Genomic DNA, 12,863 nt, shown 5'->3' on the forward strand with positions numbered 1-12,863 from the left:
TATAAAAGCATATTACCTATCAGGTACATAGGTAATATGTGTGTGTGTGTGTGCTCTGATAACATCATGATTACAGGGTTTTAAATCATGTATCTCGTCATAAACAGGGTGCTACTGAGGGTGCGGATGCTGTACTATCTGAAGGTCGAAGTGCTGGGGGAGGCTGCTAATCAGGCTCTTGAAGGGATCCCAGCCAGGTACTACATGACACACAGTCTCTCTTAACCCCATGCATACCTCATTAATTCCATATCAAACTGTTGTCATTGTGGAGTGGCTTAATATGTAAGCATCTGTGTGTTTTCTGCAGTAAACTGGAGGTAACCCTGCCTGATATTGACTACATTGAGATCCCTACAATATGGTGGGATGCTGAAGCGGATAAATCGCTGCTTATTGGAGTTCACAAACATGGTGAGACATCATCAAAGAATGGGTGCAACCGTTACACCCAGTTTTATGATGCAATTCTTGTGCATATGCAGTATAGCAAGGGAAATCTGTGCAGGTACAAATACATAGTAATTTTTTACTTTTTAGCAGAGATGTGAGGCATTTGAATGCAATTACAGTATCTTTTTATATGATTTAGATGGTCACATGGTTCATATTGACTTCCTCTTGCTTTCACCATGTGCATTAACTTCTCTTTGTGTCCCATGCAGGGTATGAGCGGTATAACGCCATGCATGCAGACCCTGCTCTGTGTTTCCTGGAGCGAGTGGGTATGCCTGATGTCACTGCATTGACGGTAGAGCAAAGTGGAGCAGAAACTGCTTCAGATGTACCTGATAGGTAATATGCTTTTAAATGAGCAGCAGAGATATAACAGTCGTGCCTCTTGGCTCTTACAACCATAAACACGCTTCTTCTTTTGCAGTATCAGCAAGAGTGATGAAATCAAAGAGGAGAACGACATTAAGTCTGAGGAATTAGAAGAGAAAGTAGAGATCAAGGTAATAATAGGAAGTCGAAGGAATGTGAAGTCAGATGAATTTTGCTAAATGTCTTAACCAAATGCTCAGACTGTTCATTTAAGTAAAGTTTTCTTTTACAAAGGAGGAACCCATGTCAGAGGAAACAGGGAAAAATTACAATGCAGTGACAGGTATTAAAACCTTCCTTATCTATTTACTTATTTACAGAACCATGAATTGTTTGTAAATACTGTTAAGAGATGGTCACAATAGATTTTAATCATGCAAAGTTATTTGAGGAGATGATGTCATGTTTCTTTTTAATAAATTCTAAATTATAGTTAAAAATAAAATGTAAAAATATGCAAAGTATATGCATTTATTTATAATATGCAAAAAATATGCATTTAATGACAAAGTTTCCTTTGTCATTAAAAAGTAGCCTTTGTTGTTAAAAAAAAACTTGTATGCAGAGGGCTAAATTAATTTTTGTCATACCTGCCAATGCCATCAGTATTTTTATGCTATAAATATGGATACACAGGGTAGAGTTCTCTAAACTTGAACTTTAGTATGCAGGTGAAAAAAAATATTTTTGAAAGTTGTCATATTGCTCTCTATTGCATTGGCATTCATATAAATGTGACACAAATCCAAAGGTGATCACCCCTTAATATGAACTTTAGGTTGAGTCTAAAGTAGCATTTCTTTTGAAGGGGGATTTATAGGATCTCTCGCAGCAGACCTTGTTGCAGAATTGATGGAGCAGGGACGGATACAGTGGCCGGCAGGCTCAGCTCTTACAGCACGTCTGCGGCGCCTCATTACTGCCTATCAGCGTTATACACGCCGTGAACCGCTTCGTCATGATTTCCTCTTACACGAGGGAATTGCACCTGTGGCTTGGCAAATAGGAGAGTTTAGGCACTGCACTACTGAGCCTGATCCGCTCTTTTTGGAGTGGCAACGAAGGTGAGTGATGTGACAATGGTTTTATTGTTTACAGTTATTTTCTCAAGATGAAATCAAAGACTTTAATCTGCTTTTTTTTTTTTTTTTTTTACATATGCAAATGGAAACCAGCTCATTTGGGTAAAATTGTAGTACTTTCGCTGCCTTCAAGTCATGTTGAAATAATCATAATAAACACTAAGCATTAAGAGGATGAGGAACATCAACAAAGTAAACAAAAAAATTAGAGCAGCATGATAAAAGACAAAATCAACAGCTAAACACTAAATTTAATTATTGGCTAGCATAAAATCCTTGAGTACTGTATAAACATTGAAATGTTACAGGTCATGATGAACATTGGAAGAATAGTATTTTGATTCTGCATTGGGTAAGAGATTAATAATGTGTGCTGAAAATCAGTTAATTAAATTTTTGAGGCAAATTTTTGTTTTTTTTTTAGTTAAAGGGGTCATATGATGCGATTTCAAGTTTTCCTTTCCCTTTGGAGTGTTACAAGCTGATTGTGCATAGATAAGATCCCTAAAGTTGCAAAGACTAAAGTCTCAAAACCAAAGAGATATTCTTTATCAAAGTTAAGACTCTGCCACGCCCCCCTAAAACGGCTCGTTCTAACACGCCCCCACATATCTACCTCACTGTGTGGAAATATTTGTATAATGCCGCCCAAATGTGCACGCAAAGAAAGAAGGCGTGGTTTCAGTAACCGCAGTTAGTGTTGAAGCAGCCATGTCAGGGAGACGCTGTGTGTTTCTAGGTGAAAGCAAAAGCACTTTATTTGGCCTTCTGATCTTTAAAAAAGCATCATATGACCCCTTTAACATATCTTCTTTGACACAGGTGGACACGTCGAGAGCAGGCTGACTTCAATCGCACCGTGTCCTCGTTTGGAGTAGTGTATGACCCAGAGAAGAAGACCTTAGACTGGAGCCAGTTCCGTGCCCTTGCTCGATTAGAGAGGAAGACGGACGAAAGCTTAGAGAGATATTTCCACAGCTTTTTTTCAATGTGTCGAACTGCATGTAGACTGCCGCCCAGAAAAGATGAAGGTAAAATGGATATTTGAGTTGATAGTTTGGTGAAGCTAATAATAATAGAAGCTAAATCTGTCATAATATATACACAACTTCTTGTCTCATGTAGGTAATGTGGATCCATCACTGTTTGTGGAGCCCATTACAGAAGAGCGAGCTGCCCGAACATTATATCGTATCGAGCTTTTGAGAAAAGTCCGTGAGCAAGTATTGCGCCACCCGCTCCTGGGGGCACGACTGCAGCTATGTCACCCTAGTCTGTACTTGCCCGTCTGGTGGGAGTGTGGCAAACATGACCGTGATCTTCTCATTGGGGTTGCTAAGCATGGCTTGAGTCGAACAGACTTCTACATCCTCAATGACCCCCAATTATCCTTCCTGGAGGCCCACCGGAACTATGTTCATAAAGAAAACCACAGATATCCTGTCCCAGGCTTGCCCCACCACCATTGCTGCTTGCATGATGCCAACCTTGGGCATTGTCAGTCCCCACAACCTCCAGAGTATCACCCCACACCTTCACACCACACACCAACACAACTCGTCCATTCTCATGGGCATCACCAGCCCACAGAAGTGGTGGCATCAGAGTCTGGAAGCTCCCTAGGGATAGGTACAGGAATCAGGGAAGGATTTTTGGATTGCCATCCACTGGATGACTCTCTGGAGTTGGGTTCTTTACAACATGAAGGCTTGACATCAGACACACTACATAGCAAGTCTGGTAAAGAGGCCTTCAATGGATTCCCGTTCAATTCTGCAACTGGTGGGCAGAATATGCTAAATTCGTACGGTGTCCAAGGGGAGCTAAATGGGTCTCAAGCAGACATGGCGGACTCCATAGCTGGGAAACTTCGCAGCGATGTTCTGGTGGGAGAGCAAGGGTCTTCTGAGGAGACTGGCTTAATGGCTCCTTCTGTGGAACTAGATGAACTTCAAACTCCATGGGAAAGCTCGGACCATGCTGAAGCCTCTGACATGTTCAACGAGACTGATCCCATCTTGGGAGCGCAAACTTTGGAACCCAGCTTTCTCGATGCTCCTCAACCAGAAGATGGACATGAGGGTGATGAAACGCTCACTGACTGTTTGAGCATGCCTAGTTCGGACTCTCAAAGCAACCCTATTGAACCACTGGCAACGAGCTTCATGTTGTTCAAAGACCTTAATGTTGGAGAGACTTCTGTGGATCAGACAGATCTATCAGCCAGTCTTCCAGAATATGTTCCACCACCACCACCTCTTGGACTCCCGGATGTGAGTCTTGACCAGACAGATCCCATTAGTGAGGAGCAAGAGGACAAGCTTAGTGATTCCAACATCACACATGGTGTTCCCAGTCCAGAAGAAGGAGCTGAAAGCGTAGGGTTTCAAGATCTTTCCCCAGACAGCCCAAAGACAATGGATACTCAAGATGAGATGCCTTCAATAGCGTCTCCAAGCGAAAATTGTCTCGAGGAATCCCAGAAAGGGGACTACAAAGTGCCATTTGAAGATTCCAGTGGAGATTTGAAAGATCCTTGTGAAGTGGCCTTGGATGAACCTTACGAAAAGCCTCTAACAGAGCCAGAAAAAGTGCCTTTAGAGGAGTCTTACGATTTGACTTGTGACGAGACCCTGCAGGAACCTTGCGAAGGGTTTCAGCAAGACACAGCGGAACAGCAGTTGGTGGAAGAACCCTGCAAAGAACCATCAGAGCCAATTGAAGAGTGCAATCTAACTAACACTACTCTCTCAACAGATTACCCTATGCCGCCTTCACTCCCATCATCTCCTACTACCTTACCTGACACCTCTGAATCCCCGGGCCTTGACGCAGTCCCAAAACAAGAACTCCTCATGGATCCAGTGGTATCAGATGTGAAGCCTGAGCCAGATAGCACTACGCAGATCCCTCACCTTGAGCAGACTGAGGTTTTGGAAGTAAAGGACAAGATAAAAGATGAAAGTGCAATGGCACCAGGTACTATGACTGTAGACTTTAGCTTTCTACCTTTTATGTTTTGTTTCTGATTCCGTTAGTTTTATGTAGTAGTTCCAGGTCTATTGAGTTTCTTAATATTTCACCACATTCTTTACAAAACTAGTAATGGCAGCTGAAGCTGTTTTCCCTTATAGAGAAAAACAGCTTAAATCAGTCTGAGATGGTTTGCTGGCCAAGTTGGTGTTTAGCTTGTTGGACAGCTGTTTTCCAGCCTGACCTCTTGATAAGTGTCCAAAAACTAGCAAAACTTGATCGGCTTACACAACAAGTTTAGGGACAAACCTATTTTAGAAGAAAAAGACAATGATATAAGCGGAATAACTGACTCCTGACTGTTGAATTATTGATAATTATTGATGTTGTGGCTGCATTACCACCTTTAGTGTACATTAAATTATTCAACGGTCTGTCATCACTTATTTCTAATTGTTGGCAAACATTAGTCAGATTTGCTTGATGGAATCACTTAATATTTTTAGTATAATAAATAAAACAAATTACATGCTGATAAATGATTGTTTCTCACTATGTTCATAAAACCCAGTGGAAAACATAAGGATTAAAGAATTTAAAAAACTGTTTTAGTCTCTTTCTCTTCCAGCATGCTTTGAATAATAATTCTTGTCATTTTTTTCTTTGTATTTTTAGCATTATTGGGAGATGTTGATGGACTACGCTTTGTATTGCCCATGTGTGAGATGGCAGACAGTGTCCATGAAATAAGGGAACCAACCATTGCTCGGCTTCTACAAGAGAAAGCACTCTTCTCCTTCTCAGAGTGGCCTAAGGTATTATGTTGGTGGTTGTTTCTTGCTTATATTATTATCCTGTACGATGCTTAATTAATTAGTTATGCTGAAAAAATCTTTTATATATTCTGCTGAAAATATGAAAGTCTTCTCTTAAAATTAAATAAGTAAGACTGGTGTCAGCCCACAGCATACCACTAGATATGTACCAGTCACATGTTTCTGCAGTTAGACCCACTTCATACCCTGTTTTGTCTTTTTTCCCCCTATAGGACAGAGTGATCATCAACCGTATTGACAGTATCTGCCACACTATCTTAAAGGGGAAGTGGCCTTCCTCCAGTCAACAGTATGAGTCTCCCACCTCATTGACTAACACCTGCGTGCCCAGCAGTGCCCACCAGAGAGCAGGATTTCTGTCTACCAGAATGCCTATTTCTCAGAGCCTTAACTTTAACCCACACACAGTACCCCACTTAGCAAAGGTAGGTGTAAGATCACATCATCAGACAGGAGGTTTTTCAAGGTGTCTGGAAATCCTTAAAAAGTTTTTGGAAATATCTGGAAATAAATTATATGAATGAAAACCTGGAAATATCAGGGTATTTTCGAAGTGTGATTTTTGAGGCCTGAAAGTCATGGAAATTAAAGAAGTGTCTAAATTGTGGTTCCTTTGACAAAAATGATTGCAATTGATTGTTTTAATCCATCTCACAAATGTAAATATCATCAAACAGCTAATAAATATCAGGATTGCATTTGTTTATTGCCCAACATTTAATATCATTCAAACAGTTAAACTGATCAAAGCTGTAGTTTTGGTAAAACCATGCTATTTACTTACTTAATATGAATTTTCCTCCTTTGGTTTGTTGCAAAATTGGTTGAAAAACGTTTTAGATTTAATTAACTGAAACATGAAGATATTCTAGCTTTATTGTATTGATTTATAACTCATGTCCCAACAGGAGCGGTTAGTGGCCCCAGCATTTCTCCCTGAGCTCAAACGTCCAAGACGGGGTTTTGAATTTGAGGCAGAAGTTCTTGCCAAACCAAGCAATCTTGGAGAAAAGATCCAGGTTGGCATGCCTCATCGTGCTAATGCTCTCCTCCTTAATGGCTGGCAGGATGCCGCTATTGACCTCTCCAAACCAACAGAGCTAACAGTTGGTGGAGACAGTGGGCCAATCGGTCAGATGAGCCACACTGTCCAGTCAGCGCCACATAAAATAACTGGGATAGGCTCCATACAAGGCTCACTGGGATTGGATATGGCTGGCATTTTGCAGGCTGGACTGATTCACCCAGTCACAGGGCAGATTGTCAACGGCGGTCTTCATCGTGATGATTCAATGTTGAGACGGAGGAAAGGACGGAGAAGAAATGTGGAGACTCCTGATCTCAGCTTTATAAAGGGACGAAGCGTGAACTTGCCTGACCAGCAGGTTTGTGGAACCACTTATCAATGAAGTGGATACAGTAGGACATCCAAAATTGAAAATGGCACCATGTTATTCTAGCATTGTACTTTTTGTTTTGTGAAACATAAAAGGAGATGCTTGGCAAATCTACTCTTCTTTTCTGTACAAAGAAAGCTCATAATAATTTTCTCTTGCCAAGCTAAAAGTAAAAAGAAAGCACCATCAAAGATTAAATTCTTCATTAGAAGTGCAATGGGGTACTTTTTTTGATGTTACTTTTTTGGAGTACTTTTTTAAAACTAATTTGATGTTTTTAAAAAGATTTACCAGGAAAATATTTAAAATATGAATATGAAAGATCTTATATGGTCTCTTTTGTGATGTTGGAAGAAGCTTATTTTGAAAGCTTTTATTTCAAACTTGGATCTTGCCATGAAAATAGCCTTTGATGCTGATATGGCACTAAAATAAATAAATAAATAATATTAATAAATCAATATAACTGGCAAGTGTTTTGTTTATCTTTATATACTCCACAGAGCGGGTCAGAGAGTATCAGCCACCCTGTTGTGTCCTCCACATCCTCCCAGTCAGAAGGCCCTCCAGCCACCCCGACTACACTTCCTACTCAGCCTCCAGCCTCAGAGGCCATGAATGTGAGCTTGGACAGGGAAACAGCCAATAAAGGCCTAATTGAATGGCTCAGACAAAACCCCAACTACAACATGGAGCTTTCTGCTTTTCCGGTAAGTTAGAAACAGAACTAAGTTTTATTTTATTAGAATAAAAAGTAATAATATTTCTGTGACATTTTCGTTTGAGTATTATAAACATCTATTAAGTTCCTATTAGATAAAGTTAAGGATCATATTTTTGTCTTACATTTTAAATTCCCTGTTTTACTTGAAAGTACGTCACATTACTACTAAAACAGATGTATATGTTAATGCAATTTCATGTTGACTTTAATGGTATTATGTTTTTATTTGTGTGTACGTTTAAGGTGCTTTAAAAAAAAGTAGCAAGGTCGATAACACTTTTTTTTCATCTAGAAAGATATTTGAATGATCCTAAATGTAAATGTTTGTTGTATACAGCTTATATAAGCCTTGAAATAATATAATTTATATTTAATAGATTACTGTAACCTAATTTATATTGCACGTCTTTCTTAGTCTCAGAATGCAAGCATGTTGCACAGTTTCTTGGAGCGTCCGAAGCAGAGAAGGCATCGCTGCAAAGACCCAACCAAGCTCAATGTCAACTCTCTAACTGGGGAGGAGAGAGTCCCAGTAGTGCACAGAAACACAGGCCGCAGGGTAACAAAAACATGCATAGATACTCATATATCCTTTCTTGTTTATTTGTTTGTTTGTTTCATTTAATTTTGATGCCACAATTCTTCTGGTTGCAGCTTGGAGGCGCTATGGCTCCAGCCATTAAAGAGCTCTCCCGATGGCTGGATGCAAACTCCGAATACTCTGTGGCTCCTGATTGGGCAGATGTGGTGAAGCACTCAGTGAGTCATATATATTCTGTCTAGAAAGAGGCTGGAACCTGCAAGAAGCAGAGCAGAGAATGTTCCAGTGAAGCCACTCGTGAATATGTAGTAAACTGAACATAAGCTAATAGTCAAGGTTCATCATCTAAATGTTGACTAAAATTTATTGGTTCAGAGTGGAAGAAATACGGAAATGTAATAAGATCACAATCTTGCTTAAGTCCTTGAGCTGGTGACCCTCCTTATAGTTCGAGTTGGACAGAAAGAAAGCATCTTCTAAATAACTAGCAATTGAAATTTTTACTTACAACCATTTCACAGTTCTGTGTGAAAGGCATCTACATAAAATCCCCCATAGGATGTCTATAATAGTCTATACTATAGTTTATAATATTCTATTGTATGTTAATTTATTATTAGGGTAGGTAGGGTAAGTCTGAATTTGTTTATATTTGTTTTTTAATATTGTATAATTTAAAGGGTTAGTTCACCCAAAAATGAAAACTTACCCATGAATTACTCACCCTCAAGGCATCCTAGGTGTATATGACTTTCTTCTTTCAGACGAATCCAATCGGAGTTATATTCAAATAGGATGACGTAGGATGTCGGCGTTGTGCATGCGCCGCTCAGAAGTGACAAACGCGGAAGCACAGGGGAGAGATCAAAACAAAACAACGGTCACTAATTAGAAGTACAAAACGAGGATTTGTAAAGAAGAATGTTGGAGGATTTCGATATAAGCCAAGAGGGGACTGGTTTTCCTTTGCTAAAGTAAGGAAACTTTGCTTCATTTGCTCCTGTTAACAAACGTTGGTTTTCACGAGACTTAACGGCACATGCGCAAAGCCGACATCTTACGTCATCCACCCAGAGCTGCTTCCGTGTACAACTGTTGGCGCAAGCTAGATTAAAGTGATTATCACATTTTGAATATGAATATTTTTCTTACAAAAACGCATCGATTTGCTACAGGAGGCCTTTGTTCACCCCCTGGAGCCGTGTGAGGCACTTTTTATTATGGATGGATGCGCTTTATTTCACTTCTTTTGGACTGATGAACTGCAACACCCGCTGACTGCCATTAAACAGCTTGAACGATCAAAGACAATTTTTAATATAACTCCGACTGGATTCGTCTGAAAGAAGGAAGTCATATACGCCTAGGATGGCTTGAGGGTGAGCAAATAATGGGTTAATTTTCATTTTTGGATGAACTATCCCTTTAAAATATAAAATTGTGTTTCACTGAAATCCATTCCATTGGAATCAGAATACAGAATTTCAGTGATTTGTGATAACTAATGATTTTGAATGAAATTACTTTATATATCATATGTGTGCACATTTTTACTGCAATTAACCAATCAGAAAAAAAATTATTTCAGAGAGTTGTGAAATAATTGATGATTTTGAATGAAACTACTTTAAACTTTATGCCATATATATGTGCCATTTTTATGTCTTTGACTTTCTAGATGCTGAATGAAATTGTTCCTTGTAAACCAACACTAAGTTTTCGTATCCCACTATCCCAGGGTTTTCTGCCAGAGGGCAAATTCACACGCATCCTCTCTGGACCCGTATGTCGGGATCCCGGTCCACGTAGGAGAGGCAGGCGACCCCGCAGTGAGATGCCCAAAGCCCACGAGCTCCCCGCTGGCATGGGTCCGCTCTTCATGAATGGTGGGCTCATTGGCAGCATGGATCTGGTTAGCTTACCCAATCTCCGCAATGTCCCTGGCATCCCGCTAACCGGTATCATGGGCTTTCCTCATGGTTTCGCCACTGCCATACCATCAGGAGATGATGCCAAGAATGGACTCAGTATGCTGCCCATGATGCTCCACGGCATGGCAGCCGTGCAGCCGCCCATGTACAGCGCTCACATGAGTGGAATGATGAATCAACCTCTGTCCACTGCAATGTCCACTACGTCCACTGCAACTGCATCCTCCACTACAGCGAGCGTGACTTCTACGAACTCCGCAACCGTAACCTCATCCTCCAACCCAGCAGATAGTTCGGATTTTGCGCCTCAGCATGATAACGCAAGCTCTCCGATGAGCACGGAGAATGGGAATATGGAGGACGCAAAGCAAGGAGGGGAAGAGAAGAAAGTGTCCGCTTCAGTGTCTACAGCTGCGGCCACTAGCAGCAGTAGTAGTAGTAGCATCACAAGCACCGGCAGCCATTTGACCTTTAACCCTTTTCTAATCCCAGGATTGTCACATAGTCTGTTGTATCCTCATATGTTCTTGCCACCGGGCAGTATAATGGCGCTGCCCGCCATGACCGCAGCAGACAGCACGGGCAGCCCCAAGAGGAAAAGGAAGAAGGTTAGGCAGGAAGGACCAGAGGAGGGAAGCAGCAATGTTGGTGTACATATAGATGGTGTGGAATCGAAGGAGGTTAAAGACGAACAGACACCCAAACAAAAGAGCCAAGAGGGCGGAATGGAAGAAGGCAGACCTGATGTAGATTTAGCTCAGGTCAAAGATCCTTCTGAGGATAGAAGTACTGAGGAAAAGGACAAAAACGAGATGGGAGAGGAACCTAGGGCAAATGCTCAAGGCTTGTGTGTCAGTGGAGACTAGAATGCATCCTCATGTTTGGGCCACAGTACTTTTATGTGTGTCGTGTCGGTAGAAGTTTGTGTATAGGACTTTGCTTATCAACGTATTGTTTATAGATCTGCCCTTGTAATTTCACTGACATCTACACTTCCTTCTGGGTGTGTGCTAAAGATATAGACACTTGAAGCATGCAAACACTCAGAGGTCTTGAATCCTGAAAAAGGGACAAACATCATCATTGGTGTTAGCGTGTTCCTTTTGCATCATGGGAATGGATACTCAGACATTTCTGTCTGTTGACGGAGAACGCTCTTAGTGACCCCAGCATTTTCCCCCTTCGATTAGGTGTTATTCACTAGCATCTTTCACAGATTCTCAGAAAGCGGTAGGATGTTGGTATTGTGCAAAAAACAGACGGCAGTCTCACTTCATATTCGTGTTTCTGATCACGCTCTTATAGTTGCATAAGTCCTAGATTTATGTTTTGAAACCTAATGTAAAGAAAACATTCGTTCCATTGGTAGATTACCAGCAGAGCTGCATCTGATACAGTCTCGATGGACCACAGTATTTTGTTCTTAGTTGCTTGCTGCTATGTATTCATTTTAGTGAAGATTTTAACCTAAATCTTTTACAAAGCTATAGGTGGCATGAGTGCAACATGGTGAGTGCAGTGGAAACTCAAAAAGAGCAAGGCTTGAAATTGATGGCAAAGAACAATCCTGAGATTGATTTATCTTTTGTTTTGTTTGTCATATTGTTTTTGGTGTCGTTTCCACATGGTTGCTTTGATAAGATGCCCCCGTTGGGATACTACTAATCATTTATAGAGATGGCTATATATACTTAGAGGTGCTGCATGTTCAAGAGCGAAGGTTTAGTGCCGTAGATGAGACTCTGTTCTGGTATTGGTACACGGGCTTATAAAATAAGTCTGATGCAAAACAGGTGATAGAACATTGCGAGAACTGTGTGTTGTTGTTTTTTTAGTGAATTTAAAGGGATAATTCACCCCCAAATTAAATTTCTGTCATCATTTCGGCCTTATGTCATTCAAACCTGTATGAATTTCTTCTGTGGAGCACAAAAGCAGCATGCTCCCATTAAGAAGTGGCTGTCAAGCTTCATAAATGGCCATGAAACTACTCCATACAACTAATTTTCTCATGCAAAAGCTACCTTGTGTCTTTAAAGGACTTGGAATATATATAGTGCATAATTCGTTTGGGCTACTGTTATAGTACGTTTTTATCTTTCTTGAAGTTTGATAATCCCTGGTCATTGTGCATTTGTTATGTGGGGAAGAGCAGCGTAAACATTCTTCAAAACATCTCCTTTCGTGTTCCACAGTCATACAAGTTTGGAACAACATGAAGGGGTGAATAAATTATGCCAGAGAGTTAAGTTTTGGGTGAAATATTCCTTCACCCAAAATAAAACAAAAATATCTTTGCAAATACCCTTTTTTGTTTTTGCCTTCACTAAAGCCCTTGGGTTGATGGGGTTGACAGAAAGATGTCAGACTGTCTCGTTCTCATGGGTTACATTGCTCTTATTTTCTCTGGTGCATTTGAAAATACTGTAGAGTAAAACATGTAAATCTTGTCGTTATTTTTGTTTACAAGCACAGTTATTTTTTTCCTTGCCAGTAAGTCTCATATTGGGAGGGTGTTTAAAAAAATCAGCACTAGTGTTTCTTTTATTTGAAA

The 12,863-nt window shown here is 40.4% G+C and overlaps 1 protein-coding gene across 1 annotated transcript in view; it reads left to right on the plus strand.

Annotated features, from left to right (window-relative positions):
- Window positions 1-12,183, plus strand: part of LOC107696409 (chromodomain-helicase-DNA-binding protein 6-like) — a 45,799-nt gene extending 33,616 nt beyond the window's left edge. The window contains exons 24-38 of the mRNA XM_016496719.1: window positions 108-197; window positions 311-414; window positions 666-795; window positions 881-956; window positions 1,060-1,108; window positions 1,634-1,889; window positions 2,730-2,938; window positions 3,033-4,886; window positions 5,556-5,695; window positions 5,929-6,141; window positions 6,625-7,101; window positions 7,617-7,823; window positions 8,253-8,396; window positions 8,492-8,596; window positions 10,117-12,183. Coding sequence (XP_016352205.1) covers window positions 108-197; window positions 311-414; window positions 666-795; window positions 881-956; window positions 1,060-1,108; window positions 1,634-1,889; window positions 2,730-2,938; window positions 3,033-4,886; window positions 5,556-5,695; window positions 5,929-6,141; window positions 6,625-7,101; window positions 7,617-7,823; window positions 8,253-8,396; window positions 8,492-8,596; window positions 10,117-11,175 — 5,113 coding nt within the window. The 3' untranslated portion in view covers window positions 11,176-12,183. The remainder of the gene's footprint in view (window positions 1-107; window positions 198-310; window positions 415-665; window positions 796-880; window positions 957-1,059; window positions 1,109-1,633; window positions 1,890-2,729; window positions 2,939-3,032; window positions 4,887-5,555; window positions 5,696-5,928; window positions 6,142-6,624; window positions 7,102-7,616; window positions 7,824-8,252; window positions 8,397-8,491; window positions 8,597-10,116) is intronic.
- The last annotated feature ends 680 nt before the right edge of the window (window positions 12,184-12,863 follow it).

Source organism: Sinocyclocheilus anshuiensis, unplaced genomic scaffold (genome assembly GCF_001515605.1).
Source record: "Sinocyclocheilus anshuiensis isolate Anshui unplaced genomic scaffold, SAMN03320099.WGS_v1.1 scaffold522, whole genome shotgun sequence".
Taxonomy (NCBI): Eukaryota; Metazoa; Chordata; class Actinopteri; order Cypriniformes; family Cyprinidae; genus Sinocyclocheilus; species Sinocyclocheilus anshuiensis.